The following is a 17,697-nucleotide window of genomic DNA, read 5'->3' as shown; positions in this document are numbered from 1 at the left end:
AAGAAGAATCATTGAGAATACTTCATTGAGAATAATAAAACAATACACGAGTACAACAATTGTATGCAATGCATTATAGTTGCTATATAATTTTCTTGATTATTCATTCATTCATTCATTCATTCATTCATTCATTCATTCATTCATTCATTCATTCATTCATTCATTCCTTACGCCCATCTTTCCTGCATTCCTTCCTTTCGTTCTCTCTTGAAATTAATATATTATTTTGAAAAGTGTATATCTGCAGCCAAACAAAATAATTTAATTTTACTTTCAGGTTTTGTATGCGTTGGTTTTCTCTGTGGCGCTCACAGCGGGTTCAATGTCCACTCAAAGATGAGCAAGGTGAGGGAGGATTTGAAAAATTACACGTTTTCTTCTGTCATGTCAAACTAGTATAGCAATTAAGCTTGCTTAGGCTTATTATTCCACCGGTTATGAGGAACATTATTCAAAACAGTATGACATTTTATATTGGATTAATGGAGACACATTATAAAGGAAATTCACTTTACACCAGAACAGTTGCTATATCAACATACTAACCATAAGAAAATACGGTTAAATAATGTATAGTTGTCAGTACACATCAAGCTTTTCTTGCGATTTTGCCACCCATCATGAATAAAGATACCTACTTTTCATATACAAGAAGTGCACTCAAACCTGGAAACGCAAATGGTTGCTGTGGTACCGAACAACAATACCTTAACGTGCAGACTTATGTGGACTAACTTTTGTTTAAGGAAATCTGTTTATAATAGGCTATTAGGTTTGAACTTATTGGTCCTGCGTTGCCTATTGACATATTGATTCTCAAATTGATACTTCCTCATTTCCTCTCTCCTATGTCCTCAAGCCTGTGGGTGCGTCTCAATCAACTCCCTATCAGTAGTCAGGGCACTGATCAGGCAGCACACTGACTGATTCCCTGATCAGCTGATTGAGACCCACCCCATGAGTCCTGACCCGGACATCTTAATAATGGGTATGCACGTGACATCACCGTCGGCTCGAGGGACTGTGGATACATCCACTGAGTGGCAAAAAGACTGAGTGGCAGCATTTTGCGAATGCCACGAAAAACACACAAAACACATCTGAATTTAGATTATCCTGTAAGTTTTAGAGCTGAAAACTTCCTTGTTAAGAAAAAGAAAAGCTTTTATAGACACCAGGCCCAGAAAACGAGGCTCTCAAATCAATGACTAATCAAATTAATGTATTAGAAGGGTGAAACCCACCAACTCATGGAGCTAAACTGATTGCGTTACCGAGCAATAAACACGCCGAAGATTTTCGATATTCATTTGTAAACAAGACAGGTCGACACTGGATTTTCAGACATATTGAGATTAAAACACAATGCTGTGCCTTCTATATTGGATATGACAGGAATGTGCATCACACTTATGTGAGTAAAACATGTTTTTTTATATGCGATAGTAGTTATTGCATTGTTACAGATCGTATTGTTTATGAGTATGTGACTTGTCTAACAGAACAGTCCATTACAAGATCAGACTCCCAGGTCGTTGAATCTTAAATAGTGATCTCTTGATCTCTGTTGTGTTTGAAGAGTGTGTGTGTGGTTCGCGCTTATCCACCGATCGGGTGGGCCAAGTAATAAAAAAATGAATCAATCACGGATGGATGAGAGATAAATCATTGTGTTTGTTTAATAAATAAGTTGAGACTGAGCCCCGTCAGAGAATTATTTCGGCCACTTTCAAAACCCTCATGTGAACTGAAAAGAGAGCTTAGTAAATATGCAAATCTTCTCCAATCCTAGCCGTGGGCGTTCAAATCCAAAACCCAGCGTTCAAGAGAGAGCCTCAAAACCAGTGTAGCCTATTACTTATTAGTTTTTGAATGTAAAAACCAAACAAACATCATTAGTTGACCTCAGACAACAGCATAAAAAAAGTAGTTCCTGACACCTTTAAATACTTACCATCTTATATTCTGCAGGATTGGATGTTTTTATAACAATTTAATATGTTAAATTGTTCTCCGACATCTACATAGAGGGTATGTGGCTTATTTAAGGGCAAATATTGTCCAGATACAGTTTTACAGGTCCATTTACAACCCTATAAATTGTCCCTAGGATGTAATGCTCTGTTTTTGCATTTGGAAGAGTCATGAATATTAATGTTGAGCTCTGCTCTGGTTGGCTTATTTCAGCAGCTCACAGCAGTTCAGCTATAGCCTGACAAGCCAGACCCACATCAAGATGTTTGGTCTAGAAACTCACCATTGACAGGGCTCAATCCGAGGGGCGGGATAAACGGTTGTCTTTCAAACTCCCTCTGCACGCAATTGGACATCGCTACAACCAACCAGGGCAACGAAGGTGAAGCAGAGCTTGTTGACAGATTAAACTTTCGACATATCCGGTCGGCAAAACTCCGAACACCTCTTCCCTTCTTAAGAATGACTTCAGTGCCGTTCTTTTCTCAGAGAAAAGCTTAACTCCAAGTCTTCCAGAGTCGTGGTCAAAGCTGATTAGAAAGACCGCCATTGGCCAGTTTCTGTGTTTACTAGAAGCACGCGCACTCGCAACTCGTGAGTTTGGCGTTTACAGCTCAGAATGAATTGAGAGTTGCTAAACGACACTCGCGGGCAGATTAGATTTGCTGCCGCTAGGGTGTGCGTCTAGATTTCTAGGCTAGTTCAGTTGTTCAGCAAAGCGACTTGTGAGTCCTGACCGTCCTGACAGAACACATACGAACTGAATGACACTTTAAGCAGAACATCTCAAATGGAGATAGCTAAAATGCAGCCTACTTGTTTTTTGGTGTTTTCAGCTCATCCGCGCGAGGGAAATATATATATATATACCATTGATTTAAGTGATCACCCTGATTTAGACCTATATATTGTATTTATAGAAAGCATTCACAGCCACAGGCAACTTTTCTCAATGTATTCCTAGCTGCATTTCAATATCCCTGGATCACTGGATGTTAGGTAGGTTGTAAGGAACACTATATGGAATCCAAACTTTAGTTTAAACCGAAAAGCGTTTGTTTTACTCGCGTTTTGGCAGTTTTCCCCGTTAAATCCAGTTATGCAGCAGCTCTTATTACTACTCAGTCCGGCTGAGGTGGCGTGTTCCTGTGGGAAAGTGACGTCAGTGCATACCCTCTTTTCTCTAATTGCACCACGAGGAGGCAAGGAATGAAGAGCAAGGAAGCCTCATGAGCATGAAGGCATATCCTTTTGTTGGATCATATGGAGGTGGAGCTGAGACGCGAGGGAAGGAAACAAAGATGCACCAATAAGAAGTGACACGCACCCGTGATCTTGAGATATTAGACTCAAGAAAGTCTCATTAGATGCATGAAAAGTTTTTGTGTAAATGGTCCTCCTGTGCCCTTCATATTGAAAATACAGATTTAAAATGTTTTTTTTTTTTGTGTTCTCTTTTTTTTATTCTGTGCTTTACAGTTTGGATCAATACACTACAGTACCTTGAAACACTGCCGTAGTGATATATCTTGGTATCCCGTAACTGCTGCTTAATATTATTACTTCTCATCACAGACACTTAAAAAATCTTCTGTTTAGGTTTTTTTACAGGCTGGTGGTTAGAAAGGAAAGAACGCCATGCTAAAGGAGTGGTGAAATATAACGGGATAGAGTCCATCACTCAAACCTCATTGAACTACGTGTGAGCTCTGTGTGAGGATGTGACCTTGCTTTGAGTTTATTATTGAATGTAGCAGGAGCGCAAGCATGATTGTTTACAATGGATTCAACAATCAGACTGGAGTCTGTGGCTTGTACATACCAGACATTTTGACAACAGGAAAGTATATTGAAACAGCTTCTATTTCTTACTTTTTCTTTTTTCTGTTTTTGCTCCAAGGCTCTGTGTGTTTTTCAGATATTTGTTTCTGCAGCTCATAAATCCCGGCGGCAGTCTCTCTCACATTTACAGTTTGATGATGGTTTTGGTATTCAGCTAGTTGACCTTAGTGTTAGTGACAGAAGTTAATGACAGTGTTTCAGACAAATTGTTGCTTTCCACAAAGGTGGTGAATTTCCGTACTTTCCAGGAGAGAGATGCTGTAACCTCTTTAAATATCAGTTTTGCTCCTTCATATTTCCGCTGGAAATAAAGCCGCATTTTTTCCTACTTCTGGAAAAGTGTGTAGCTCAGTAGCTACAGTATCAGATCTCCTTTGCCAACTTTCCTCTGTTTAAAATTCCCAAAGACTGTAGTTATACCATCCTACTCTCTGCTTTTTTTCCACTTTGAGTTATAGACTCTTACTTTTTTCTACTGTAAAAAAGAAAGAAAAGGAAAAATGTAAGTACCTCCTCTAGTAGTTTACACGTGATTAAGCGTGTGAGTGAGTGAGTGAGTGAGTGAGTGAGTGAGTGAGTGAGTGAGTGAGTGAGTGAGTGTGTGTGTGTGTGTGTGTGTGTGTGTGTGTGTGTGTGTGTGTGTGTGTGTGTGTGTGTGTGTGTGTGTGTGTGTGTGTGTGTGTGTGTGTGTGCGTGTGTGTGTGCGCGCAAAGTTTTGGACCCTGCAGTTAGACAGCAAACATGGTGGAACAAATGTGCCATTCACGAGGATTAAAGATGGAAAAAACAGTTGGCAAGAGGGGGAAATAAGCGCCACTCGGACCAATGAATTACTGCACATGTCCAGAGTGGCCCATAAGAGAAAGAGAGAGAGGAAACACCAAAAGCCACATTTTCTTCACACAACATAGTATTTTTCCACCTTTCTGAAGTGAGGAATATTTTTAGACTCAGTAACTGAATGTTTACTTCATCTGATACTGAGGCTATAACCATCCACTCTTGGAGAGTAGAAAAACGGAGAGTAAATAGTATACACAGTGCGGTGAATGTATGAACTGAACAAACTCTCCTTGCAAATTCTTTAAAAAAGCTATTAATTGTTATAAATCACAATAAATTTGTTGATTTCATCCTTAAGAATACACCGTCTTATGTATATATATATATATATATATGTGTGTGTGTGTGTGTGTGTGTGTGTGTGTGTGTGTGTGTGTGTGTGTGTGTGTGTGTGTGTGTGTGTGTGTGTGTGTGTGTGTGTGTGTGTGTGTGTGTGTGTGTGTATATATATATATATATATATATATATATATATATATATATATATATATAATGTGTGTATATATATATATATATGTATATATTTATATGTGTGTGTGCATATATATATTAAACCCCGAGTCTGCAGCCGAACAGTACTGCATTTGAAAGACATTTTATCTATGTGGCACTCTCGTGTCAGTTGTCTAGCACTGCTTTGCCTGCGTTCACAAAGCTATGAAAACTCTACAAAAGCACTTTCTCTTTTTTGTGTTTGAATGTTTGAGCTGAATGATACAGCTAAAATTATTTATTTATTAAATAAATATTATTTCTATTATACATGTTGTAATATCAATAAAACAATAATTAAAAAAAGTGTGTGTGCGTGCGTGCGTGCGTGCGTGCGTGTGATTTGATTTATGAAATTTGGAAAAAAAATTACAAATAAAAGTAAATATATATATATATATATATATATATATATATACATATATATATATATATATATATATATATATATATATATATATATATATATATATATATATATATATATATATATATATATATATATTTCAATTTACTGTATATTATAAATATATATTAAAATAAAAAATAACATTTATTTATATAAATATATTTATAAATGTATTTTTAGATTTATTTTTGATTAAGTTCAATAAAAAATTATTTTTCCTAATCAGAGGGTTTAAAGCATCTTTCACTGTTGCTAAGTAACATATATACATAAAATATTAAATATAATTTATTGTAAAATTGACATTGTCATATGAAATATTGATAATTTGATATTCTCTGAAAAATCATTGTGAATGTTTTAATAGTATTCTCTATATTGCCCAAGTATTTGCCTGTGTGTTAACGAGAGAGAGAGAGAGAGAGAGAGAGAGAGAGAGAGAGAGAGAGAGAGAGAGAGAGAGAGAGAGAGAGAGAGAGAGAGAGAGAGAGAGAGAGAGAGATGTGATGGGGGAGGAGGATGCCTTTCTGTTACATCTGGAAGAGCTTTTTGTTGGGGGATTCGGCTCGTTTTGGATTATATCAGCTTGTCATTGCCAAAACCAAGCCTCTGAGGTTTCCCCCATCTTGACTTTTAAACAAACACTTGGAGGAGAGAGAGAAAGAGAAAAAAAAATGAAAAGAGAAACAAAAAGTCCTTTACCACTATCCTTGCTTTTGCTGGCATGATCACAAAGCCTATTTTGTTGAGATGGAGGGGCCACTTGGAATAGGAGTGTCCTTTATACACTTTTTTTTTTTTTTTTTTGCATGTCCGGATATTCACACAGACACTCAAAGAGAGAGATATTATGAGAGATTAAGAGAGTTTATGTATCCTCTCTTGCCCTGACAGGATTATGTGATTTTGCAATCAAAATATATAATAATGTTTCTAATAAATTGTACCATTCATCAGTGGGTGGTGGTCTAAAGCCCTACATTTTTCTCTTTACACAGGGGTTCTTAAAGACCCATACCTTCTCACATGGCAAACTGACCAATAAATCAGTACATTTTGTTAAGCATGTTTACAAATTACAACCTTGTTTGTCCAATTTTTTAGTGGTATTTTTTTTCCAATCACCAATCATCCAGTTACCAAATATTGTAGATTCAAAATAAAATAAGATAATTTCGATGTTTTACTTGCTGTTTGTGAACACAAAGAAAAATAAGCTGCTAAAAATGTTTACATTTTAGTGATCTCTAAAGGGAAGCCACTGAAATAGGAATAAAAAAATGATGTATATAAGTTATGTGTGAATATTAAGTATTATCTGCATGCTTATGAGTCATGTAGATTCATATCTGCAAGATGGGTGGGACTTTATGGTGTTATTTGCATATAAACGTCGGTGGGCATATAAACACTAACTACATTTTTACAGGTGTGTGTCGGTCCCCGTTGGGAATGTCTAGAGGCCAGATCTTAGATGAAGACATCTCAGCTTCCAGTCAGTGGTCTGACTCCACAGCAGCAAAGTATGGCAGGTATGAACACACACACACACACGTTTTCCATGAGTTATAGTTCAGGTTATCTAGCAAACCACATCTGGGGAACTGTGGGTGGCCTCCTCTTAGCCTCACTAAAATGATGTAATTATGCTTTCTCCATATATTGCTTCAGCATTTTCACTGATTTTAAGTGTTCCCAACACAATCCATTTTAGACTAATTTATTATGCAGTCCACCCAAAGAGATTGCTGTTACAGAAACAGATGTTTAAGTGTATTTTTCTTTGTGTCTTAGGCTGGACTGTGAGGAAGGAGATGGTGCGTGGTGCCCTGAGATAGCAGGAGAACCTGATAATATGAACGAGTTCCTGCAGATTGACCTCCGTTCTCTGCACTTCATTACTCTGGTGGGCACTCAGGGACGTCACGCAGGGGGAATGGGTAATGAGTTTGCCCAGACATACAAGATCAAATATAGCCGCGATGGCAGCCGCTGGATCTCCTGGCGCAACAGGCAGGGCAAAGAGGTACGTACTGATATACTGTTCTCTGTGCTATAATAAAGAACTTAACATCCTGCTTCACATGCATCATCTTACTCAACTGATTACATATTGCTATTAATTTGATATTTTCAATAGAAGGAAACGCCTACAAGAAGAATATTGAAATTGACCAATTTTGTAACTAACAACATTTAGGAATATTGTAATGTTTTTTTTTTTTTTAATTCATTCATTTTATTATTTTCATTTTATTATTTAATTTGAATGCATATATTATTTCATTAATTTATTAATTATAGTTTTATTTCAACACTATCACACATTTCTAATTATAATAATATAATAATATTATATTATATTTTTTATTTATAATTTAATATTATAATATTATATTATATTTATAATAATACTATATTATACTCACTAGGCATCATAATGTTACAAAATATATTGTTAACATTTCTAATAAATGCTTTTGTTTTGAATTTTCTGTTATTTGCAAGAATCCTGAAATATATGTCATGGCTCTGCAAAAATCTGCACAAAAAAAGATTTTTTATCATTGATAAAAAAAAATAAAAAATAAAGTTTCTTGTGATTTGTTAAGGATCATGTGACACTGAAGACTGGAGTAATATTATTTATATTAATGTTAAATATATTATATTATTAATGTTATGAATATCTTATTATTAATAATTATTGTGATTGTTATTTATGCTATTTTATTCAGGTACATTTATTTTGTAAGCTGAATGGATGCATAATAAGCAAGTCACAGCAGAATGTAATGTAGAGTACCTGAAGGACTCTCAAAATATATCAGTAATTTTGATGTAGTGGTCAAAAACTACAGTGCATCCGCAAAGCTTCATTTTTTCCACATTTTTTTATGTTAAGAGTTATTCCAAAATTTATTAAATTCATATTTTTTTTACTCAATTGTTCAAACATTACTCCATAATGACAACTTGTAAGAAGTTTGTTTGAAATATTTGCAAATTTATAAGGTCCCACATTTAACAGTGCATGTCAGAGCACAAACCAAGCCATGAAGTCCAAGGAATTATCTGTAGATCTCCGAGACATGATTATATCAGGCGCAGATCTGGGAAAGGGTACAGAAAAAAGGTCCCAATGAGCACAGCGGCCTCAATCATCCATAAATGAAGAGTTTGGAACCGCCATGACTCTTCCTAGAGCTGGCTGCCTGGCCAAACGAAGCGATTGAGGGAGAAGGGCCTTAGTCGGGGAGGCAGAGCCGGCCCTAGACCTTTGGGGGCCCTAAGCAAAATTTGGTTGGAGGCCCTTGACCGTTTTAAGTAAGGCCTAAAGAAAAGCAATACTATTAACTATACTGTACATATAACTATGTTACTTTAAAATTTTGTAGTCTATTAAATTATGTTTTAATTATTCTATGTAGCCTACTGTATGATAATTATCTTTTTTTTACGCTGCTGGTCCTGAGTACGTATTTCGTTTGTATGTGGTAGCATGTACAGAACGTCAATAAAAGACCTTGAGTTCTTGAGTTGAGTTCCATGTTTGATGTCTAACAGGAAAATTATGATACCACTGAGCTGAATGGCAGTGCAGTGCAATGAACACACACGGATGAACTTGCTGAATAAAAAGACTGATAAAGTGATTTTCACTGACCATCAAAGAAACATTTTTAATTGACACCAGAGTTTAAAAGGCAAAAACAGCACACCATAACAAATTTTGCTGGACAAGAAATTGGTCAAGAAATTATTGCGATAAATGATACGATTTTTCGTTCTAAACCCATTTTCATCTAAAATAATGATAATGGCATAATAATGCAGGTACACCTTTTTTAAAGATCAATAAACTTTTATCTCTAAAGACTCTGATACGGAAAACATTTTAAATATCCACAATAAATTAACAAAACAACCAAAAAACAAGAAAAGCAATGGACTCTCAGTCTGTTAACAAATAAATACACTTGAATAAATACCAAAAGCAATAAATAAAATTGATGAAAACTGCTTTAGGTTCACATTAGGGGTGGCACGGTTCACAAAAGCCACGGTTCGGTTCGTATCACGGCTTTAGGGTCACGGTTTTTAAGTTCTGTACGGTTGTTGTTGTTGTTTTTGCTTTTACTTGTTAACACTCCAGAAATTTACTTCAGCATAATATGATATATAGCTTACTTATCCACAATTCAGGATACAGTATTAACACAATTGTTATATCATGTAATCATGCACAAACTGAACTTGACCATGTCTGAGGAAAGCTAGGTGAGATTTTGATACAGCAAGAGAAAGACATTGATGACATGCTTTCATTTATTTGGCAAAAAAAAAAGAAGGAGAATGTGTATTGCTATCTCTACAGGAACTTATGTGCCTTTTTTAGACACAAATATTGAACTGAAGAATTAACTTGCATTTATCAAACGGCCAACTTCAGTGTAGCTTTAAGCCTTGTTTATACTTGACGCGTCCGCACGAGCGCGGCAAAAATTGCGTCAACGAGGAGTGCGCGAGACCCAATTTCGCTTGGCGGTGTGCACGTCAATTTTTGTAACTTTGCGTGCGGCTCCGCAACCGAAGAAGCTCGAGGCGAATCTGGCCGAGCATGACGTCTCATCACGCCTGCACCCAGTCTGCGCTTCGAGTATAATAAACACCTCCCCAAACAGATGAGGCGAGGTGCGTGCGCTCTCTAGGGGGCCCTCTGCAGGCCACGGGGCCCTTTGCAATTGCAAGGGTCGCTTAGTGGCTGGGCCGGCTCTGCGGGGAGGTGACCAAGAAACTGATGGTCACTCTGATAGAGCTCCGTTTCTCTGTGGAGAGAGGAGAACTTTGCAGAAAAACAACCATCTCTGCAGCACTCCACCAATCAGGCCTGTATGGTAAAGTGGCCACTCCTCAGTAAAAGGCACATGACAGACCACCAGAAGTTTGCCAAAAGGCACCTGAAGGACTCTCAGACCATGAGAAACAAAATATTCTGGTCTGATAAAAAAAAAGGATTGAACTCTTTGGCCTGAATGGCAAGCATCATGCCTGGTGGAAATCAGGCACCGCTCATCACTTGGCCAATACATCCCTACAAAAGAATGGTGGTGGCAGCATCATGCTGTGGGGATGTTTTTCAGCGGTAGGAACAGGGAGACTAGTCAAGATCAGAAAAAGATAAATACAGCAATGTATAGAGACATCCTTAATTAACACATGCTCCAGAGCAATCTGGACCTTAGACTGGGGCGAAGGTTCATCTTCCAACAGGACAATGACCCTAAACACACAGCCAAGATGATAAAGGACTGGCTATGAGACAACTCTGTGAATGTCCTTGAGTGGCCCAGGCAGAGTCCAGACTTAAACCTGATTGAACATCTCTGGAGAGATCTGAAAATGGCTGTGCACTGACGCTCCCCATCCAACCTGCAAAGAAGAATAGGAGAAACTGGCCAAAAATATGTGTGCCAAGCATGTAGCATCACACTTAAAAGACTTGAGGCTGTAATTGGTGCCAAAGGTGCTTCAACAAGCAAAGGCTGTGAATACTTACGTGATTTCTTTCTCTTTTTTTCTTCTTTTAAAAATAAATACATTTGCTAAGATTTCAAAGACATTTCTTTTAACATTGTCATAATTTGTAGAATTAAAAATAAAGAAAGGAATTCTGGTGTATGAAGGCTGTAACATCAAATGTGGAAAAATTGAAGCACTGTAAATACTTTCCAGATGCACTGTACATGGCCAAAAGTATGTGGGCACCACTCAACATGATTGATGTTTTCTGCTACACTAACAGGTGCATAAATTCAAGCATACTGTACACCCATGCAATCTCCGTAGACAACTTTTTTTTAGGATGGGATATAACTTTCCTATTCCAGTGCCACTTTAAACAGCGAAGCCCATTAAGAAAAGGTTTTCTGGATCTAGTGCAGAGACCTGAACCAAATGTAACACTTCTGGGATTAATTGGAGTGTCAGCTGCGAGCCAGGCCCTGTCGCCTAACATTTGTGCCTGACCTCACTGATAGGCTACATTTGTGTCTGAATGAGAGCAAAGCTGTCCCAGAAGTGCAACTGTTGGAGAGGACCAGCTATCTATTAATGCTCATAATTATTTCATTAAATGTTAAACAATAGGGATGCCACAATTCTCAATATAATTTTGAACCATTCTGTACGGCATTCACGGTTCAATACACGCTTGTGAATTGCATCGGTTTTGCATTTAATTTATTAATTTTATTTCTCTCTGTGTGAAATATTTCTCTCAGTTAATTTCGGCTCTGTTTGAATGTGCCTGTGAGTCTACGCGCTGATATGAGAAAATATCCAATCATATACACTAAAGTTAGGGGGTGTTTAGCCACGCTTGAAATGCTGATGTCAGAAAATTATACTCACGGAACATAGTTATTCACAATCACGAAAGTTTATTATTTGCATGCGCTTTAAAGCCTTGCCAGTTAAACATTTAATTTGCGTGCTTATGCACTGTTTTCCATGAGCTGAGCACGTGAAAATAAAAGCCTGTCAAACACACGCGATTACTGGATTAAGTAGTCTTACTGCGCTAGTACTGTTAAATACACACATGGTTAAACACAGTCAGTTATGTCTAAAGTGAAAGTAAAATCTGCGTGTGTCTCTATATGAGATGCGAGCAGGTCGTGAACACTTGTCCTTAAAGGGGCAGTTCACCTCTAAAATTATGTTAATAAAACAACAAATCCATTTACATCTTGGCCATGTGTTGATGTTTGTCACTATAGAATGTAACTGGAAAATCTAAAATGTAAGTTTTTTGTTGTTGTTGTGAAGGTGATTGAGGGGAACAGGAATGCATATGACATTGTGCTGAAGGACTTGGAGCCACCCATCATTGCACGTTTTGTCCGCTTCATGCCCGTCATCGATCACTCAATGAACGTTTGCATGCGTGTGGAACTGTATGGCTGTGAGTGGCTGGGTAAGTCTGACTAGTGTTGAATTTAAAGGGATAGTTCACCTAAAAATGTTGTCAACTTACTCGCCCTCAAGTGTTTCCAAACCTGTATGAGTTTCTTTCTTCTGTTGAACACAAAAATATATATTTTAAAGAATGTTGGTAATTAAATGGTTGACTGTAGCTGTTGACTTCAAGTTATATTGTCACAGATAGCACAGAACCTCCTTGAACATTTCTATTATGGGAACCTGACAAAAAAAAAGGAAAAAAAAGGAGTTGACTATGTTCTCCTGTGGCTGTTTCTAGATGGCTTGGTTTCATATAATTCTCCACTTGGCCAGCAGATGACTCTCAATGGACAGTATATTTATCTCAATGACTCTGTGTACGATGGAGCCATGAGTTACAGGTCAGTAGACTTTTCATAAGCTTGATGATAAATGAGGAAGATACAGCATACACCAAATGTGTATAGTAAAGTTTAGCTTTGACATACAATATTTATGTACAATATATGCTATACAAAGTTAAACCTACTATGACTAAATGCCAATATATCTTTGCTGAAGACTGATTCAGAGTCAGTATGGTTTGAACTGTACCTGAAGAAATTTTTTATCCCAAATCAATTACATAATAAGGACAGCCGGTCTGTTATTGCTTGGTTGCTATGACGACAAGGCGCCAGGACCAGAGAGAGTCACAGTGGTTTCACAATGTTCACAGGAGAAATTGACTCATTGCTCCCTGAACAATACCTTCCATGACTGTGTGTGTGTGTGTGTGTGTGTGTGTGTGTGTGTGTGTGTGTGTGTGTGTGTGTGTGTGTGTGTGTGTGTGTGTGTGTGTGTGTGTGTGTGTGTGTGTGTGTGTGTGTGTGTGTCTGTGTGTAGAGCTGGCAGGAAACTGCAAAGTAGAAATCCACACATTCTGAGTCATTAAACTATCATAGGAGCGACAAGTGCCATTCATTGTTGGGAAAAATTAAGTTTAAGGTTAATAATAATGCCGCCATCTAGTGGTGAAATCATATAAACCTGCTTGGTAATGATAAAACGGTAGCAGAGAGTGCAAAGAAGCGGACTCAAGAAAGGGCAAAGGTAACGTCCCCTACAGGAGCCTGTTTTGGACCCTGATTGGACCGACTTGTAAGGTCCAGAAGACATTGCGAACCTCTCTTCCATCTCAGATAGGGGTACCCGAATTTAGAGAATCAGTCAAATAGGGATCTATTTATCACCATTTTTTTTTTTTTTATATATATCTCTACAACTGTTTTAATTATCCTTGTTGCTATTTTTAATTCTTACACATGGTATTCTTATTTCTTATGTAAAGCACTTTCAGTTGCCTTGCCTAAACAGCGCATAATATACTGAAACACAATTTTATTTTTAGGGCAATAAAATGCATAATAATGAGTCATCCCCAATTAGTAATTATAATTTTCTATTATTCATTTTATTAATTATTAGCTATATATTTAATTAATGCAACAAAAAAGTAGCAACATATACTTACATATTTTAATATAGGCTATTTTAAAATGTAATTTTATTCATTTGATGACAAAATTAAAATTTGATAAAGTTAAATGCATCCCTGCTGAATTTTTTTTTATTGATTTACTGACTCCAAACTGAGAAATTGTGTGTGTGTGTGTGTGTGTGTGTGTGTGTGTGTGTGTGTGTGTGTGTGTGTGTATGTGTGTGTGTGTGTGTGTGTGTGTGTGTGTGTGTGTGTGTGTGTGTGTGTGTGTGTGTGTGTGTGTGTGTGTGTGTGTGTGTGTGTGTGTGTGTGTGTGTGTGTGTGTGTGTGTGTGTGTGTGTGTGTGTGTGTGTGTGTCTGTGTGTCTGTGTCTGTGTCTGTGTCTGTGTGTGTGAGTGCGTGTGTGTATATATATACACACACACACACACACACACACACAGGCAATGAGGAAAAACGCAATGAGGTACGCAATGAGGAAAAAAATATGTCTGGTGTTTTTCCTTTTTTTTAAAGTTTGTTGTACCACAATGGACACATTGAAACATTTGACGTTTCATGTAGAAAAAAAAAAACATATTTATTAAACATCTTCATCCATCTTCATCCTCATCTCCATCTTCAATCTCACCCTCACTCTCTCCCTCCCGGATTGTCACTAAGACCTCATCTTCCTCATCCCATGATACCTCATCCTCATCAACTGGCAGTTGTGTTTTGTACCTTTTTTAAATGCTATAGAAAATGTGCAGATCATAATATGTGCAGTTATAGTATGTGTATTACTATTATTATACATGCATTACAATATCATGTCATTTTTGCACTTTCATTGTTTAGTATTTGAGTTCTTTTTCTCCCTTGTAGTATGACAGAAGGACTTGGACAACTGACGGATGGCATGTGTGGTCTCGATGACTTCACACACAGTCACGTGTACAACGTATGGCCTGGTTATGACTATGTCGGCTGGACCAATGAGAGCTTTCCCAATGGTTATGTTGAGATCATGTTTGAGTTTGACCGCACACGCAACTTCACCACCATGAAGGTAAAAAGTCTTTTATGTCCTACACCACTCATTCTAGAACTTTCTAGGAAAGCAAGCATACAAGGGTGTTGTTAAATGTGCAAACTATGTAATTGCTGAAACTTAAATATAATTAAGATTATTGTAAGGATTAAAGGTTTAAATTACCCAACTCTTCCTAAATTATACCCATTATAATGCTTTTGTATTCCTTCTCTCTTCCTTTTAATCCCAATTGATTCAGGTGCACTGCAACAACATGTTCTCCCGAAGGGTAAAGACCTTTCAGAAGGTGGTGTGTTACTTCCGCTCAGAGTCGGACTGGGAGGCCACACCTATATCATTCAGCCCTGTGATGGATGATGTCAACCCCAGTTCCCGCTTCGTCACCGTCTCGCTCTACAATCACATGGCCAGTGCTATTAAGTGCCAGTACTACTTTTCTGACATCTGGATGATGTTCAGTGAAATCACCTTTCAGTCAGGTTAGTAAATGATAATGCAAAGACATCGGCCCTGTTCAAAATAGTTTCATAATGGCAGTTATTGTGTAAATGACTGTTTTAATACCCTGATTTCAGATACAGCCATGTACAACACAACTCTTGCTCCCCCCAAGCCCGGTCCCCCCACCACCAAAGATCCAGGTCAGATTCCCCACTGCTCCTGATTCAGTCATATGTTGAGAACCAGCAGTTTCTCTCACGGACATGCACAGCCATTTTGAGGGGCGGTGGCCCAAACAAAAAAAGGGCACTGAGGGGAGATCGCTCGGACAAAATCATGTTTAGCTGGTGATTGGGGTGCATCTTAGCCTGGTCCTACTAGACTCTCATACATTTCATTTGTAAAGAGAGCCTGGCCACTCTCCAATGACAAGCATTAACTTCCTTGAAGGCAGGTACTCTGTTGAAGTTTAAAACTATTGGATCTGCCTAGAGCCACTCTGGATCTGCCATAGCCAATCGCTACGGTTTGGTCGTGACCTATGTCATCTCAAACTAGCGCACGACATCGACATCATCGTTCTCAGCCACTACCTCTGTTCGATAATTGGTACGGTTAAAATTTGACTGGAGAAAAACAGAAAATATGCTGCATTCCCAGACGGAGTACTGGAGTACCCAGGGTGGAGCCAGGCTAGGTGCATCTGGCCTAGAGAGGCACCTCAGCTGATGAGGGCAGAAGGAAAGTGACTCTAGCCACTGGGCCACCCCCTACATGCATGTCCCTGGTTTCTGTGCCACTTTAATAAACTTCATTCATCTTGTCATCAATAATAATATAAGTTTAATTCATATAGACACTTTCCATAGCTCAATGACACTTTATAGGTTTACACTTTACAGGTTATATTTCTCTGTGCCTCTTTCTTAGAGGACAACCCCACCCACAAATTAGATGACAGCAACACTCGAATCCTGATTGGCTGCTTGGTCGCCATCATCTTCATCCTAGTGGCCATTATTGTCATTATACTATGGAGACAAGTGTGGCAAAAGATGCTTGAGAAGGTGAGATAGAATTGAAACATATTATTTCATATTTAAACCATGTAGATTGATTTATGTATTCAGAATTTGTCACAGGCAGAAGCTTACATACCTTTGTGATTTAAATAGACTAAAATGACCTATGCTACCTTTTAAAAGTTTGTAGTCATTTAAGATTTTTTTCAGAAATCAGTGCTTTTATTCAGCAAGGACACATTACATTGAATACTAAATATTGATATTTCACATAAATGTTATTTTAAGCTTTCTATTCATCAAAGAATCCTGAAAACTTTCAAAAAACTTAAAACAATTATTATAAATATATTTTTTTAGTACCAGCATATTAAGATTTCTGAAGGCTCATGTGACACAGAATGGCCGCTGAAAATGTACCTTTGCCATCACACTAAAAAATATATATTAAAATAGAAAAGTGGTCTATGGGGAAATTGTGATATTTCACAATATTATTGCTTTACTGTATTTTTGATCAAATAAATGTAGCCTTGGTGAGCAAAAAAGACCTTTAAAAAAACATTACAGAGCCCAAACGTTTGAGCAGTATTAATATTATGATTAATATTATAATTGAATAATTATAATTATTACGTGTACAATACATTTGAAATGATGTCTTTTGTCTCAGAATTTTTCCACGTGAACTTCTGGCATACACACTCCCATTCTACACCAGACTTTAATGCATTAAACAAGGATGATGATTATGAAAAACTGTCATTTTAACTTGGTCCTTGAAACAATGTGATGCTCTTTTGCAGTGTTTATATGAATAAAAAACGGTATGCGTCATTGGATTGTGAATGTGATTTCATAGATGCATAATACTTTAAACTAGTCAATAACTTTTTTTAGCATTCATCACTAAACATTCTTCGTTCCAGGTGTCTCGGAGGATGCTGGATGATGAACTAACTGCTAGTCTGTCAATACAGAGTGAGACGTTCACCTATAACAACAACAACAGCCCCTCCTCAGTGCCCAGCGAGCAGGAGTCCAACTCCACCTATGAGCGCATCTTTCCTCTGGGACCCGACTACCAAGAGCCCTCCCGTCTGGTCCGTAAACTGCCAGAGTTTTCGCAAACATCTGAGGATACCGGTGAGTTCCAGAAGGGAGGTTTGGAATATATAAGAGGGGGCAA

At 37.6% G+C, this 17,697-nt stretch overlaps 1 protein-coding gene across 3 annotated transcripts in view; it reads left to right on the top strand.

Annotated features, from left to right (window-relative positions):
* Positions 1–17,697, top strand: part of ddr2a (discoidin domain receptor tyrosine kinase 2a) — a 58,070-nt gene that overhangs the window by 34,667 nt on the left and 5,706 nt on the right. Inside the window, exons 4-12 of one of the 3 annotated variants that reach the window (XM_067458438.1) lie at positions 6,993–7,095; positions 7,358–7,589; positions 12,395–12,542; positions 12,828–12,930; positions 14,877–15,060; positions 15,284–15,524; positions 15,621–15,686; positions 16,441–16,553; positions 17,438–17,654. In XM_067458438.1, the coding sequence (XP_067314539.1) occupies positions 6,993–7,095; positions 7,358–7,589; positions 12,395–12,542; positions 12,828–12,930; positions 14,877–15,060; positions 15,284–15,524; positions 15,621–15,686; positions 16,441–16,553; positions 17,438–17,654 (1,407 nt within the window). Of the gene's footprint in view, positions 1–6,992; positions 7,096–7,357; positions 7,590–12,394; positions 12,543–12,827; positions 12,931–14,876; positions 15,061–15,283; positions 15,525–15,620; positions 15,687–16,416; positions 16,554–17,437; positions 17,655–17,697 lie in introns of all 3 variants that reach the window. The other 2 variants (XM_067458439.1, XM_067458437.1) reach the window with 2 other exon arrangements.

This window comes from Pseudorasbora parva, chromosome 12 (assembly GCF_024679245.1).
Source record: "Pseudorasbora parva isolate DD20220531a chromosome 12, ASM2467924v1, whole genome shotgun sequence".
Classification (NCBI taxonomy): Eukaryota; Metazoa; Chordata; class Actinopteri; order Cypriniformes; family Gobionidae; genus Pseudorasbora; species Pseudorasbora parva.
Note: the sequence above shows the minus strand (reverse complement) of the source record. Positions and strands in the feature narration are given on the sequence as shown.